At 43.0% G+C, this 15,594-nt stretch overlaps 2 protein-coding genes across 7 annotated transcripts in view; one reads left to right on the forward strand and one right to left on the reverse strand.

The window, feature by feature from the left end:
* VPS13C (vacuolar protein sorting 13 homolog C) overlaps positions 1-3,354 on the reverse strand; it is a 190,352-nt gene extending 186,998 nt beyond the window's left edge. For 3 of the 6 annotated variants that reach the window (XM_050797226.1, XM_050797230.1, XM_050797229.1), the window contains exon 1: positions 2,911-3,083. In XM_050797226.1, coding sequence (XP_050653183.1) covers positions 2,911-3,010 — 100 coding nt within the window. In that variant the 5' untranslated portion in view covers positions 3,011-3,083. Of the gene's footprint in view, positions 1-2,910; positions 3,104-3,333 lie in introns of those variants that run through there. The other 3 variants (XM_050797231.1, XM_050797228.1, XM_050797227.1) reach the window with 3 other exon arrangements.
* Positions 3,355-9,082: 5,728 nt separating this feature from the next.
* Positions 9,083-13,408, forward strand: C2CD4A (C2 calcium dependent domain containing 4A). Its single transcript, XM_050797253.1, has 2 exons — positions 9,083-9,590; positions 10,084-13,408. Exon 2 carries the CDS (start codon positions 10,113-10,115, stop codon positions 11,226-11,228), a length of 1,116 nt encoding a protein of 371 aa, XP_050653210.1. The 5' UTR covers positions 9,083-9,590; positions 10,084-10,112; the 3' UTR covers positions 11,229-13,408.
* The last annotated feature ends 2,186 nt before the right edge of the window (positions 13,409-15,594 follow it).

Below are 15,594 nucleotides of genomic sequence, written 5' to 3' on the forward strand. Positions count from 1 at the left end.
AGATATCTTGCCTTCCAATTTTATTGAGAAATTAGGGTTATCAACAACAGATTGTGCAATAACGATAAAAGCTCGTGACTTCTAGTTTTCTCTAAGCAACCACAAAAATAAAAGGCAGCAAAACTTTATAGAGGCAGAGTTGTGAGCTGATAAAGCTAGGAGAATCCCTGAGGATGCTCACTGGACACAACATGCGAAAGAAATGGGTTTATTTGCTCAGGCCTATTCTAAAGTTAATGTTGGCCACTGGCAGAATACTTTATTCTAAAAATTTTTAAATGAGATGAAAGAAAGTCTCCTTTTCTAGATTTCACCAAAAAAAAAGACAAAAGAGGAAATAATATAAAATTACAACATTTTTAATTTCAGTTGTGAAAAACTTCAAAATCTTCATGCAGTATACTCCTCAATGTCATTGTAAAACCATTATTAGAAGAACAGGATATTGGCATCACCTTAGAGATGTTACCTACTCCAACCTCCAATTTTAAAGATAAAGGAGAATAACATTTGATGGCAAAGGAACCTTTGACCATATCCATACATTTTATCTTCTGAAAAAGAAAATGTCTAAAGTAAATATGCCATAATATATTAAAATATGAGTAATTACATGAAAATATATTATTTAAACTTTTATTTAAAATATTATTTAAAATATATTTAAAATATTATTATATTTAAACTTTTCAGAATTTAAAATATTTTTTCTATAAAAGTTTAAATTAAGATGAAGAAACTAAGGCCCAATAAGGTAAGTGGCTTGTCCAACACAGCACACCATTCACTAGGCCTATTCAGATTTGCTACTCCAGTGCATTTTCGAATTTCAAATGTTTACAAACTATAAGGAATTACTGGAAATGATATTGCCAGTATTCTGAAGAAACACTTCATTTCTGCAGAAGGTGCTGGTCATTTAATTCCTTAAATCTCTTTCTTTACTTCCCTTTCTTTTACATTGCACTGAGTGTGGTGGGGGGATGTAAACAAAGTATGTACAGTAGGCCCTCTATATTCACGGATGGAACCAACTACAGACCAACTGCAGATCAAAAATATTTGGGAAAAAAATTAAAAATATCAATTTGGCAATAAAAATAATGCAAATTAAAAAACAACAGAACAACTATGTACATAGCATTTACTTGTATTGGGTATTATAAGTAATCCAGACATGACCTAAAGTATACAGAAGGATGTGCATAGGGTACATACAAATACTAGGCCATTTTATTTAAGGGACTTGAGCAACCTCCGATTTTGGTATGGTCAGGGGTACTGAAACCAATCCCCCATAGATACCAAGGGACTATTGTATTGTTGGGCAAACCACAGTGAACCAATCAAATGATCAGCCATCTATTAAAAACAGGCTCTTGGCCAGGCACTACAGGTCACACTTGTAATCCTAGCACTTCGGGAGGCTGAGGCAGGAGAATCACTTGAGCCCAGGAGTTGCAGGCTGCAGTGAGCTATGATCTTGCCACTGCACTCCAGCCTTGGCAACAGAGCAAGACCCTGTCTCAAAAAGACAACCAAAAAAAAAAAAAACCAGGCTCTTCCGCAATTCAGGGTATCACTCACGGTTCTATAAACAGCAATGCCCACTATATGTTCCATATATGTAATTATAAATTTTAGAAGCCAGGTTTAAAAAGAAAAAAAGTAAAACTAAAAAACACAGGAAATACATTTTAATATTATATTTAATTTAACTCAATATATTCAAATATTATTTCAACACATAAGCAACATAAAAATTAGAGGTATTATATTTTTTCTCCTACTTCTTTAGGAGTAATACTTATTCAAAACGATGTTTTAATTCATGCTAACAGCACGTTTCAATTAGCACTAACCTCATATCACGTGCTCAACAGCTACAGTGGCTAGTGGTTACCCTAGTGGACAGGGGAAGTCTATAGCTCTTTGTTGCTGCTTGAATTAAAAGCAGATCCATACGTTTGAGTCGTTTTTTGAATCTTCCTCCAAAGCTGACAAACTTCCCACATCTTTTGTGGAGTGAGAAAGTCCCAAAGTCCTCAAAGCTTAACACATAATTCATGCAAACGATTAAGCTTGTTGAAGAGTGCATGTTTAAGTACACTATTTATTGAATACTTATATACACTTAATCTCCAGGATAAAAACTTTGGCATAAATTCCTGGGCATACAACCAAGCAGGCACCTAATTAATGACGATGCTGGTCGAGGCTTGAATTTCTCTCTATTGCTCCAAAACAAAATTCAAAATCCTCTTCGTATTGACGGAAAAGTAAATATTAAAGGAAGGAATAATTTTCACAGGAGCTGAAAGCATTGTGAGTAAGAATCCCTAAGCACACGCCTTTCTTAAAGATCTGCCTATTCCTCTCCAAACCCGGTAATCCTAAAGAGAAGGAACCCGGTTCCTGCTCCCTGTAAAATGATAGTGAAGATAACTGCGAAATGCAATTTCCTTCTTCTTTTTCCTTAGTACCACTTCGAGCGTATATGACCAGACAACCATGCTCACTCCACGCGCTACCGAAACAGAAAGGGCTGTCTTTATGCTGTAGGGCCAAACGGGCCACGCTGAGTGCAGCGAGAGGACCACAGAGACGGGCAGGGCGGGGACAGCAGGCGCAGGGCAGGCACAGCAGGGCCAGGGCTTGGCCTCGGAAGACTAGAAAGGTGGGAACTTTGGCAGCGCCGGCGGGATCCCACCGCATCTCCCCAGCCGGGGTCGGGACTGGGACCCCGAGAATCCGCGGGCGGCAGAGGCTCCCAAGTAGAGCACCTGCCGCACCGGGAAGGGGGAGTCTCGGGCGGCGGAGGGAGCAGGGCCCGGGCAGGATCCCGGACGGAGCAGCCCTCGGCTGGGCCCTCAGCGCCCGCAGCCCGCCGGCCGCGCCCCTCTCGCTTACCGCCCCAGATGCCCAGCTTCAGCTGGGACTTGTTCAGGTTCTCCACATAGTCCCCCAGGAAGCGGTTCAGCAAGTCCGCGACCACCGACTCCAGCACCATGGTGGGGCTGAGGCAGCTTGGGAGGGAGGAGCCGGAACCACCCGGCCGCAGCTAAGGGCGGCGACCAGCGCTACGAATGACAGCCCCTCCGGCGCCGGCCCACCCCCGCGCCGCGCGCGTGACCCCGCCTGTGCGCAGGCGCGCCGTCGCCCGGCCGGTAGCTGCGGAGGCCCTGTGGTGATCCCGAGGCCTTGTGGGCTTCGCAGCCCCGGCCCTCTGGGTGCCGAAGGAGGCGCGCAGGGGAAGTTAGATTGAGCCTGTCTCGGCAGCCGTGCACGAGAGAAAAAGGACCTTCGAGATGAACAAGGGAGGGCAAGAGTTACCAAGCACAGGGTCATCTATGTGGCCGCTCTGCTTTCCCGCCTCCCGGCTCTGTCCGGAGCCGCCGGGCCGGGAGTGTGCGCTGAGCGTCACCTAGGCAACCACCCTTGCACCTCTGGATCAGGTGGAGGAAAAGGACCGACTGCGTTCTTGTCCTCCTAGAGTTCGACTCCGCCTGGGGCTTGGTCTCTGCTTCTTGAAAACACACAGGTTTTTTGTTTTGTTTTTTCGAGACAGGGTCTCGCTCTGTTGCCAAGGGTGGAATGCAGTGGCGGAATCATAGCTCACTACAGACTTGACATCCTGAACTCAAGGGATCCTCCTGTCTCAGCCTCCTGAGTAGCTGGGACCACTGGCGCGCGACAAATAATTTAAAAGTGGGAGGAAGGGAACAGAACCACATCAAATGGCAGATATCATAGAATGAGAACTGAATATACGCGTTTTGTGGGAAACTCATTCTTTTCTCTTTCTCTAAGATTCGCTTTTAATTCACTAGCCACTGACTAGTTAACTATCTCATTACAGAAATAAAAAACAAAACGTAGTAGTGCCTTTTTAAGTATGAGTTACTTGTTATTTATGTGTCACTTTCTTCCATGCTATCGTTGAACTGTCTTTGATATAGCACGACCTTAAAAGCAGAGCTTTTATACCACAAGGTCTTTCAACCCTTGTGAAATTTAACCACCCATTGACACCTCTTTAGAGAACTGGACATTTTTTCCTAAAATATACTTCCAGAAGTTGTTGAGATGCAGTAAACAGAAAGAAACCTAAGAAATGCTGACTATTTGTAGTCACAAGCATTTATTAAGTGTTTTGCGACGAGGAAGTGTCTGAGAAAATACTCGTGTATTTTTCTTTAACAACCTAGGCTTGCACAGGATCACAAAGAAAAATCTTAAGTTGAAGGTCCACTGGAGAAGAAAGAAAATCAAAATGGCTACAATTGGTGTTGTGTATTAAATAAAATTTAAGGTACAAAGAAAGACGCAGTCAGTTCTAACCAGCAAGATCACTTTCCTCTCCCACTCTTGCACACTGCAGTCTTCTTTAAGAAGATAAATCTTTAACCGTTTGTTTTTCCTGCTGGTCACACAGACAAAATACTAGTAAGCACTTTGGATTTCTTCACCATCCACAACCAAATAACAGCCCAACCTGTCTATTCTGCTTTCTCCATCCTTCCTAAATTCTCCATGTTTTTCTTCCGGACCACGCCATCTCCTTGAAACTCACTTCCTAGCCGCCAGTTATTCCTTCCTCCAATCTATTCTCATGAACACCAGACTTGGTTTCCCAAAGCATGGGTGAGCTTAAGTTGGTCACCTGCTCAAAAACATCCAATAACTTCCCAGTGTTTAGAACACTGTCTTCAAACTTTCTCCAGATTCTTTCTCGTCATACACCCTAACAATCCCGCTTCCTTTTTACATTCACACTGACTATGCACCAAGAGGAATGTAAAGAAGCAATATATGTTCTGGTTGACGTAAGGCATGTACCATACAAAGTTAAAGAAACCAATCCAAGGATGTATGAATAACAGTATAAGATGATAGGAAAGATGGCACAGGCAACATAGCTTGGTCAAGCAGGTGGAATAATAGGCACAATCTTTTGGGAAAAGTGAGGAACACTAATGCTTTGTCTAATAAAGTAATTCCTTACAGTTCTATGGTATGACTTTATAATTTTGAAAAAATAATGTGTAAATGTGCTTTCATATGCATCATTAAATTTTATTATGTTTCATTTATACTTATTTATACTTCGTAAGGCGTCATGTCATCATCCGAAGGTAGGCATTTTCGTGTAATCCTCACAAAAGATCTGTGAGGTAAATAATGCAGGTAGTATGGTCCTCATTTTATAGAAAAATTAAGCTCGGGAATGTTAAGTAACTTACCCAGAATCACACAGCAGATATTAATTTCCTTTGCTTCCCTGAGCACTGCCACCCTTTTCTCTTCCAGTAATTATACAATTTAATCAACACTGGGCTATTAGTCATTCTCAGAGATCTTACTTTGAAAGGTTCATGGCAGAAAAAAATCTCAGGGTGGAAAATTTGGCTCTAAATTTTTGGTACAAAAAAAATGCTAGTACCATATAGTATAAAAAGCTTTAAATTTTACCATTTTCCATTTTCAGCATGTTTTAAGGAATTGATTATGTGCATTCAGTAATGCCCCAAATCTTCCATTATTTAACAAGTCAGAAATGTACAGTCCCAATTTAAAACAAACTATAACCAATGTCAAGAAACACCATTAGCACCCTTATGTATGGCATTATATCAGAAACAATTTGGATACAGAGGTTAAAGAAAATGAGCATTCTAATTAATTCTAGTTCTTGCCTTCATTCTGGCTTAAGAACAATGAGAATGACAACAAAGGAAATTACAAAACTAAACTTCAATGAGAGACTAAACAAAAACAGATGAGCAAAATATTATTTCTGTTAAAAATATAGGTTAGGGACACTTAAAAATTAACTGAAAAATGTTTAAAAAAAAAAAAAAACAAAAAACTTCACACTAACCACCACCCATACCCTATTCCCCAACCCTAGAGTTTTTGGAGAAAAGCACAAAGAATCTGGGGGAAAGGAAATGGAGGAGAAAGCTGGAGTATAAGCCATGACACCATGGACTGCAGGAAAAGTTAGGGAGGTTAACTAGAAGAAAGCATGGGAGTGGATTGTAGAATGTTAGTGCCAGAGGGAGGATCATCCTGTTAATCCAACCCCCTCAATTGACAGATGGAGACACTGAGTGCCAGGAAGAATTAAGGGTTTGCCCAAAGTCCCACAGGTTAGTGACTATCAGAGCAAAAAGCCAAACCCAAGTGTCCTGACTCCCTGCTCTGTATTCTTTCCAGTACTCCATACTCTAGTTGTGTTGAACAAGGTGCGTAAGTCAGAACACTGGTATTTTATTGGTTATAATCTCTCTTCTTGCTTTCCTTGACACTCAACCTCCTATATTTTGTGAAATGTTTAATTTCCTTTTACTCTTAGAGCACCTCTGTTCTCAATGGTATATGATCTATTTATGCTCACTTTACAGAATTGTTTTCCAGCTCCAATAGCTACAGCTGGGAGCTTGGAACAGCGACTGTCTTCCTCTGAGTAGATTTGTGTGTTTCGGGCACCCTGTTACACCATCCTCCGAAGTACTGGGTGGTTGGCTTATGCTTCCGAGTTAAGTAAAACATAAGGCTTAACAGGGTCACAGGGACCAGCCACACAATGGCAAATCTCTGCTATTTTCAAGAAATCATGTACAGGAAATGCTATTAAGGTGTTACTAAAGAAGGTGAATCATTAATAAAAACAAAGTAAATCTGCTTTGCTTGCCTGAGGAGAAAAATGTTTCTAAAGGAATCCATGTGTGGATCACCTAATCCCTGGCCAAGCAAACATTCATAATAAAATAATGATAGTAATAATAATAGCTGTTAGCCAGCGCTTAACTGCCAGCCAAGCATTTTCATGCATATATTTTTAACCCCCATAACAATCTTATGTGGTCGGTATTACTACCCTCATTTTATAACTTGAGCTCAAACAGGTTCATTAACTTGCTGAACAACTTTTCAGCCAACTTCTCAGACTGTAAACTCTGATATGTGCTCCTAATCACTTTAAACAGGGGCTCTCAACAGGGCTAACAACACCTTGTCTCACGAGAAAAGCTGAGTCAGAACACATGCACATGGCCCTCAAGTATATAATTTGGTAAAACTTTTCCCATAGATTTAGCCCTGGCCCAAGAATTTTGGCAAAGAGTAGCGGTGATTTTAAGACAAAGAAGTAGGCTGGGCTTAGTGGCTCACACCAGCCTGAGCAACATGGCAAAATCCCATGTCTATAAAAAATACAAAAATTAGCCAGGTGGTGGTGCATGCCTGTAGTCCCAGCTACTCAGGAGGGTGACATGGGACAATCACCTGAGCCTGGGAAGTTGAGGTTGAAGTGCCCATGATTGTGCCACTGCACTCCAGCCTGGGCATCAGAGTGAGCCCCCGTCTCAAAAGGAAAAAAAAAATGGCATAGCTAGTCAAGGGCACAGTAAATCCAGAGAACCATTAATCCTGCCTCCTACTAGAAACATATAAGTAATGTTCAGGCCAGGTATGGTGGCTCACACCCATAATCCTGGCAATTTGGGAGGCTGAGGTGGGCAGATCACTTTGATCCCAGGAGTTCAAGACCAGCCTGGTCAACATGTTGAAACTCCATCTCTCCAAAAAAAAAAAAAGTTAGTCAGGTGTGGTGGCTCATGCCTGTAGTCTCAGCTACTTGGGAGGGTGAGGTTGGAGGACTGCTTGAGCCTAGAAAGCAGAGGTTGCAGTGAGCCAAGACTGTACCACTGCACTCCAGCCTGGCCAAGAGAGTGAGACCCTGTCTTAAAAATAAATAAATAAATAAAGTTCAGTAGTCTCTTCTCACGCCTGCCTCTCCCAGATGGAATTCAAATAGTTTATCCTCATCATTTTATTCCATCATGTATAGATTTACATAGCTGATAATGATCTTTTACGGACAACCTGTATCTACTTGCCTAGTATGGTGGCTGGAATCCAGAAAACATTCAGTACATATTGCTTTGAATGAATGAACTAATGAGCATTTGCTGTCTTCTGTAATAATAATATTATATCTGACATTGTGTATGTCAGGCCCTATGCTAAACTCTTCATATTCATTATCTTTATACTCATGATAACCCTGTAGGTTGACACTATTATGAATTTTAAATTTGATACTGTGGCTTAGAAAGGTTAAGTAACTTGCTCAAGGTCACATAGCCACCATTCTGGCATTAACAGTAGATCTGATTTCAGGTCCAATTTTCTTAACCACTATACTTTACAACTTTCCTTCTATCTTTATTAATAATAATCAGTTCTATGTATTTAGCACTTACCATGTTACAGGCATGGTGCAAAGTATTTTACTTTATTATATTAATTCCCCAAACAGCTCATTTATACCCAGTAGTAGGTATTATTTCCTCCATTTCCCATCATTATGTGACTTGAATAAGGTACTTGACCTCTGAGACTCAGTTTTCATCTATAAAAGAAGAATGATCTGAATATGCAGGGTTTCTGTGACAGTTCTACAGACTATATGTAAATCATCTAGCACAGTGCTTGTGTGTCCTGGAAACAAAATGCACATGCCCTATCCTGAAATCACTTTTGCATGAATTCGATTTAATTCATTAAACATTATTTAGATAAGTGAATAATCTGCAAGGCAGTATCTTAGGCAGAAACATCTGCCTGAACGCTGAACAAAATGCCTCAGATCTCTTTCAGCCTGAGCTAACGAGAAGCAATTCTCTTACAAAATGAACACAGGTTAGTTTTCAAAAGGAAGGAAAAGGGTCTCTCTGGTGGGCATGGCCTAGAAAGGCCAGATGTGGTTATCTCCAAAGGATGATTCCAACTGCCCAGATGCATGCAAGTGTACATTTTCCCAATAAAAAATCAGCACACATGGCTTAAGAAGTAGGTTGTGATTTTTTTAAATTGATATATAACGTACACACAATAAAGTGCTCTAATCTTAAGTGTACACTAGTTGATTCTTTTTACATATGGATACACCTCTGTAACTCCACCCCGATCAAGACATGAAATGTTCCCCCTAACCCAGAGTGGTTTATAATCAGAAAAGAACATCTAAAATCAGAATTGACAACCGGAAAGCAAGTAAAGAACTTAGAAAGCTGGACAACTGGGAAGCTGGATTTGGGGAAGGGTATTAGGCAAGAATAAGACAAACCGGTCTTGTCTTCATTTTAATGGTGAATGTAGAGTACTTCTACGTGTTCACATTCATTACGCCCGTCGATCCTCACAATGACTGTGCGGTATAGTAGAGACTTAATACCATTTTGCATGTAAGGAAACAGAAACTTGTTCCGGGTTTCCGAGGAAAACACCTCCACCTGAAGCCGGAGAGAGAAAGAACTGGGTCTCCAGGCCTTGCTCAGCAAATCCAGCCACGTGGCAGAGGGAAAGGGGAGGACCTGGCGTCAGGTTACCAGGCAGCGCCCCTCTGCTCGGCCCACTGGCACGCGCTCCCGGCAACAAGTATAAAAGCTCAGGCCGGCTGTCCTTGAACACTGGTGCTGAACCCTGCCGCGCGCGCTTTGAATTTCCCAACGGCTAAGCGCCTCTCCTGGTCGGTGTCCCAGGCAGGAAGGTGCAGAGACCCATCTGACGCAGGACTTCAGGTATTTCAGGAGGGACCCATCGGCTTTCTTAATTCCCCGGGGGAATTCGTCTGAGGCTCTTTGCCTCTGCAAGGGGAGAACAAGCCACAGTTTCCCGGAAGGAATAACAATTATATTAATTCTAGCTGAGGACTAGACAGCTATAGTTCAGAGTCAGGAAACGATTGCAAGGCAATCGTTGGCACAGAGAGCAGAGCGACTGAAGTTACAATCCAGTATTTTGTGAATCTCTGCCTTAGGCCAGCGAGGGCGGATAGAGATTAAAACAAGCTCCAAAGTGTGTATTACAACGGAGTTGAGATAGGACAAGAGAAAAACAATTGTTTTTCGCTCACTGAAAAATAGTTTGCAACAGCAGCATGCAGAGCAGTTTGACCTGTTTCGGGAAAGGCAGGAAGAAACACCCCGAAAGTATTAATAGAAGAAAAGGGACAGGAATTACTGCACCCCGAGGGGCTCGCTCTGACGATCGTTGTGCCTTTGTGCGTTGCAGGCAGACAAGCTCCAGCAGAGTGTGGCCAGATGTGGTGCCTGGAGCGACTCCGCTTCGGTCCTGAGTGCCTTCGGCGGAGTGGAGACTGGCTTCTCCCGGGTCGGGCGCGCAGAGCCAAGTCTCGTACCACCGCCGCGTGCGCAAACGTGCTCACTCCGGACCGCATCCCCGAGTTCTGCATCCCACCGCGGCTCGTGCCCCGCCTGGCCTTGGCTGCATTCCGGAATTCCTGGGTCGAAGAAGCAGAGACGGACGAGGGCGCCGGCCGCACGGACTGGGACCCGCGCTCGCAGGCCGCGTTGTCGCTGCCGCATCTGCCCCGTGTACGCACCGCCTACGGCTTCTGCGTGCTGCTCGAGAGCCCGCACACTCGCCGCAAGGAGTCGCTCCTGCTTGGGGACGCGCCCGCGCCCCGACCCCGGGCCCACACCTACGGCATCGGCGGCGGCGGCGGCCCGGACGCCCTCCTGGGGACCCTGCGCTACCCGCGAGCTCAGGGCCCGGCCACCCCCGCGGCCCCCGGCGGTCCCCGTCCGCCCCAAGACGCGGTAGCCCCGCGGCCCCGCGGCTGCCGCCTCTTGCGTGTCCCCGACGGGCTGCTGAGCCGCGCGCTGCGGGCCGGGAGGAGTCGTCGCCTGGCCCGCGTCCGCTCCGTCTCCAGCGGGAACGAGGACGAGGAGCGCCGCGCGGGCTCCCAGTTCCCGGCCCGGGCCCCCTCCGCGAGCCCGCCGTTGTGCCGGGTCCCGTTTCCCGAGCGCCTAGGGGCCGAGGGCACCGTGGCTCTGGGACGCGCCGGCGACGCCCTGCGCCTGGCCGCTGAGTACTGTCCGGGAACCGGGCGCCTCCGTCTCCGGCTGCTCCGCGCCGAGGGCCTGGCGGGAGGCGCCCCCGGGCCCCGCGCCGTTCGCTGCCTCCTCAGCCTCGTCCTGCGGCCGCCGGGCACCGCGCGTCAGCAATGCAGCATTGTGGTGGGGCGCAGCCGCAAGGCCTCCTTTGACCAGGACTTCTGCTTCGACGGCCTCTCGGAGGACGAGGTGCGCCGCCTGGCTGTTCGCGTCAAGGCCTGGGACGAGGGCCGCGGCCGGGAGCGGGGCCGCCTGCTGGGCCAGGGTGAGCTGTCCCTGGGCGCCCTCCTGCTGCTCTGAGGGCCCAGCCGTCCCCGGGGCGCTCTGCCAGGGGACTCCGGACACTGACAGCCGCGTGGTACAAAATAAACGTGTATTTGTTCTTCTTATCAGGCCTGTTTCAGTCCAACACTGGCAGAGATGATTATAGATTAACTATCCCAGTAAAAGATATGATATTTTCCATAGATGTCTCCAGAATTCTTTTCAGCAAATGGAATGGTTCTACAGTGTTTCCCAATATAGACAGCTATTTGCATACCATATGTACCACACATTCCTGGGAAATAATGAATCACATGAAGTGTTAGAACTAGAAAGTGTCTTGGCGATCTATTTGCCCCAATCACCTCATTTTAAAATTGGCGCATTCCACAACATGCATCGAGACCATCTTGGAGCATTTACTTTTGAAGCATTTTGTTTAAGACCCCAGATAAGAAAATGAAGGCAATAGAGGTGAAGTGACTTGTCCAAGAGCAACAGTGAAGTATTAGTTGAAACTCCAGTCTGATACTCCTAGCTGTATCTTACTGGAAAACCACTGGAGAAAATGAAACCATTTTAATGTTCTACGCTTAAATAATAGTTATAATAGGCTAAGCGTGGCGGCTCACGCCTGTAATCCTGGCACTTTGGGAGGCCGAGGCAGGCAGATTGCTTGAGCCCAGGAGTTTGAGACCAGGCTGGGCAACATGGCAAGACTGCGTCTCCATAAAAAATAGAAAATTTAGCCGGACGAGGTGGCATGCATCTGTAGTTCCATCTACTCTGGGACTGAGGTGCAAGGATCACCTGAGCCTGGGAGGTCAAGGCTGCAGTGAGCCGAAATAGACACTGCACTCCTACCTGGGCAACCGGAGTGAGACCCTGTCTGCAAATAATAATAATAATAAATAGTTTTACAAGTGTTAATTTGTTAATGTCAATCCCCAAAAGGAGGCACTGCTATGCCCATTTTACAGATGAGGATATTGAGGCACAAAGAGCAGAGTCAGAATTTGAACCTAGACAATCAGTATTTCACTCATTACTCCTACGTAGGTAATACCACAGTGTCTAAAGGGCTCGCTATTAAAGTTGCGAGAATTGTGCAGCTTCTCTCTGAAACTGTTGACTCTGAAGTTCGTGTCTACTTGCATTCCTCATCCTGCTTTTGGTGAAAAAGCAAATTGTTTGAAATGAGTAATTTATTATCTCATGCTAATAACTTCAGGCATTGAGATGAGCTGATGTGTCTAAGGCTCTGAGGAGGAAGCTAACTGGCCTCAGAATCACAGAAATGGGCGCCAGCCTTGTTGTAACCAGGTGAGCTAATCTGCTGGAATAGACAGTGGAGAGTATACAGATTGCATGGTTTTACATCTGGCTTCTGATAATAATTCCAGATTTAACAATCCTGTTTTAGAGGATGATTTTTCCTCATCCCTTGAATTCACTGCCAGCAGGGCATTTTTTTTCTTTTTCTTTATGCAAATAGGAAAATGCATCCTAAATGAGGGTTTAAAAATTGAAAACATTGAAATATACAGGATGGAGTTAAATATGACTCCATTGTCTATCTGGATTCAGAAATGGTTTCTGCTTTATTTTATTTCATTTTATCTTTTAGAACCAAGGCCTCACTCTGTCACCCAGGCTGGAGTGCAGTGGTGCAATCACAGCTCACTGCAGCCTCTACTTCCTGACTCAAGCTATCATCCCACCTTGTCTTCTCAAAGTGCTGAGATTATAGGTGTGAGCCACCATGCCCAGCCAGTTTCTGCTTTTGTTAAAATTGTTCACAGTTTTATCCATTCATGTTCATTAAAAATGCTATTTAGAAAAGATAAATATTATACAAAATTTGAAGAAAAAAAAGAAAAGAGTTTCTGTTTCAGTCACAAATTGGGGTTATTGTGATGTGTATTTATAATGATGACCGTTAAACAAATGTGAAGAATACTGTGAATTCTATAACTCTATCAAAATCAGCCACATCCAGAAGCTTGCAGTGGTTAACCAAATGAATGATGACATACAGTAGTTCAGATCTATCATGTGCTCTTCTATCTAATCAGTCAATATTTCCTTGGCCCTCAAGCCAACATTCATTTTTTATGTATAACCTTCTTCATTATTTTGGAATTTGGGTAGGGTAACTACTAACAATTTCACAAATGTAGCACTCTAAAAGGAAAATAAATGGAGAATGAAAACAACTTGGCTACGTATAATATCATTGTGTGTTTTAATTTTTCTGTTTTTAAAATAAAAAATTGCATTGACAGTTTAAATAGCGCAAGTTTTTATTCCAGAAGATGTTGCAATAACTATTGTCACTAGATTATATATGTGTCATTTTATTAAGTAGATTTTTTTCATGAAAGTAAATCAATGCATTTGAGGGATCTAAATTTTTTATGAAATAGTGGTGGTGATTTCCAGACAGAATCTCCATTAATGGCAAATTATGGTTGATCAAATAATCTGAGTCTCATCAAAAAGGTTTTAAAGGGGCTGAGATAGAATCATAAATTATAAAAGCATAAAATTTTAGATTTGAAAAGAACTTTAATATTTTTGTGCCGGGCGCGGTGGCTCATGCCTGTAATCCCAGCACTTTGGGAGGCCGAGGCGGGCGGATCACAAGGTCAGGAGTCTGAGACCAACCTGACCAACATAGTGAAATCCCATCTCTACTAAAAAATACAAAAAATTAGCCAGCGTGGTGGTGCGCACCTGTAATCTCAGCTACTAAGGAGGCTGAGGCAGGAGAATCACTTGAACCTAGGAGGTGGAGGTTGCAGTGAGCCAAGATCGCACAACTGCACCCCAGCCAGGACAACAAAGCGAAAGTGTCTCAAAAAATAAATAAATAAATAAAAATTTTAAAATAATCATTTTGTGCAAATCTGTATCATAGAAGTGGACCAGAGAAGCAAATTTTAGATTGCCCCAAATCACACAATCAGTAAAAAGAGCTGAGACTAGAACCAATTTGATTTTCATTTTGCTCCTAATGACTCTTCAACTACTAATTCCAGGAAAAGAGAAACACTGTACATCACTAATCTAATCTAATGTTTCTGCATTCAAGAAATCTTATTTGCAATACAAATGTTTGTGGTAACAGCCTTTCTGGGGCAAATTTAAATTTCATTTACACTTTACTGCCCTCTAGTGGGTCCCTCAAGTGTTTGGTCAATTGGCTCTACCTCTATCATTAGACCATTTCAACTAAAGGTCAATCTAATGCCAGGTCCCTATTTTCTTGAAGATCTTTGCTAGTATTAGATTGTAGTGAAGATTCACATTGCAAAGTAACTTAATACACCTATCTGAGAGCACAAGGTGCCAAACATATTTTAGATTTAAATAAAGAGAGGAAAACTTTTTCCAGTAATAATGAAGTTGGGAGTGTGTGGCAACGGCATGTTGGTTATAGAAAACTGCTTTTAAGAGTTCTCATGTTTCTTCTCATCAAGCTTTAGTACTCACATCTTCTTCATATATGATATGGCGTGATCTTGCCTTTGTGGTTTAAATATCTTTTCTTTGAACATATTCAAAGAAAAGACCCACACAATAAACAGAATATGCCAGTTTAAATAGCATCAGTTGAGTAAAAATTTTAACACTGCATTGTCCACTGGTTTTACAAAGATAATGTATTCTACACCTCAAATACTAGCTTCAGTATGGCTCAGATATTCCCAGATGATAATTTCTTTGAATCTAATTTTCTTTTATACACACCTCAACAATTCACAGACTTAGTTTAATCATGGCATATAAGAAACTGTTCTGCCTCCAGGCTTTTGAGTTCACAGAAAAAGCAGATGCACGACAGCCCATGGTGTTTTCAAACCCAAGTTTTACTATTCTGTACATGCACGTAGCAAAATCCCATCAAATTAATGTCATAGCCATCATAGGCCCCTAATAAAATTCTTAGCTAAGAATTCTCCGTGGCCCTACTGATTCTGTTTTCTATTACTGTAGATTAGTTCAAATTGTGTAGAATTTTATACACATGGAAAAATTAAGTATGTATTCTTTTGGGGGGAATCTGGCTCCTTTCACTCAGCATTATTGAGATATATCCATGTTGTTGCCTATATCAATAGTTCATTCTTTATATTGCTGAATGGATAGGACTGTTGAATGACTAAACCCCAATTCTTTTATCCCTTTATTTGTTTGTAACTGTTTTCCTTGCACTCATTATTTGCTTCTTTTTTCCCTTCTCTTTTTCTGATTTCTCTGGTTTTAACTGAACATTTCATAGGTTTTTACTTTACCTTCCTTCTTAGCATATCAATCATAGTTCTTTTTAAAACTTCTTTAGTGGTTGCCCTAGTGTTTGCACTATGCATTTGCAAGTAATCTAAATCCCTTTCAACTA

This window comes from Macaca thibetana, chromosome 7 (assembly GCF_024542745.1).
Source record: "Macaca thibetana thibetana isolate TM-01 chromosome 7, ASM2454274v1, whole genome shotgun sequence".
Lineage (NCBI taxonomy): Eukaryota > Metazoa > Chordata > Mammalia > Primates > Cercopithecidae > Macaca > Macaca thibetana.

What these genes read in the sequence shown, in the direction of transcription:
- C2CD4A (XM_050797253.1), top strand. Translation starts at nt 10,113, where the DNA reads ATGTGGTGCCTGGAGCGACTCCGCTTCGGTCCTGAGTGCCTTCGGCGG.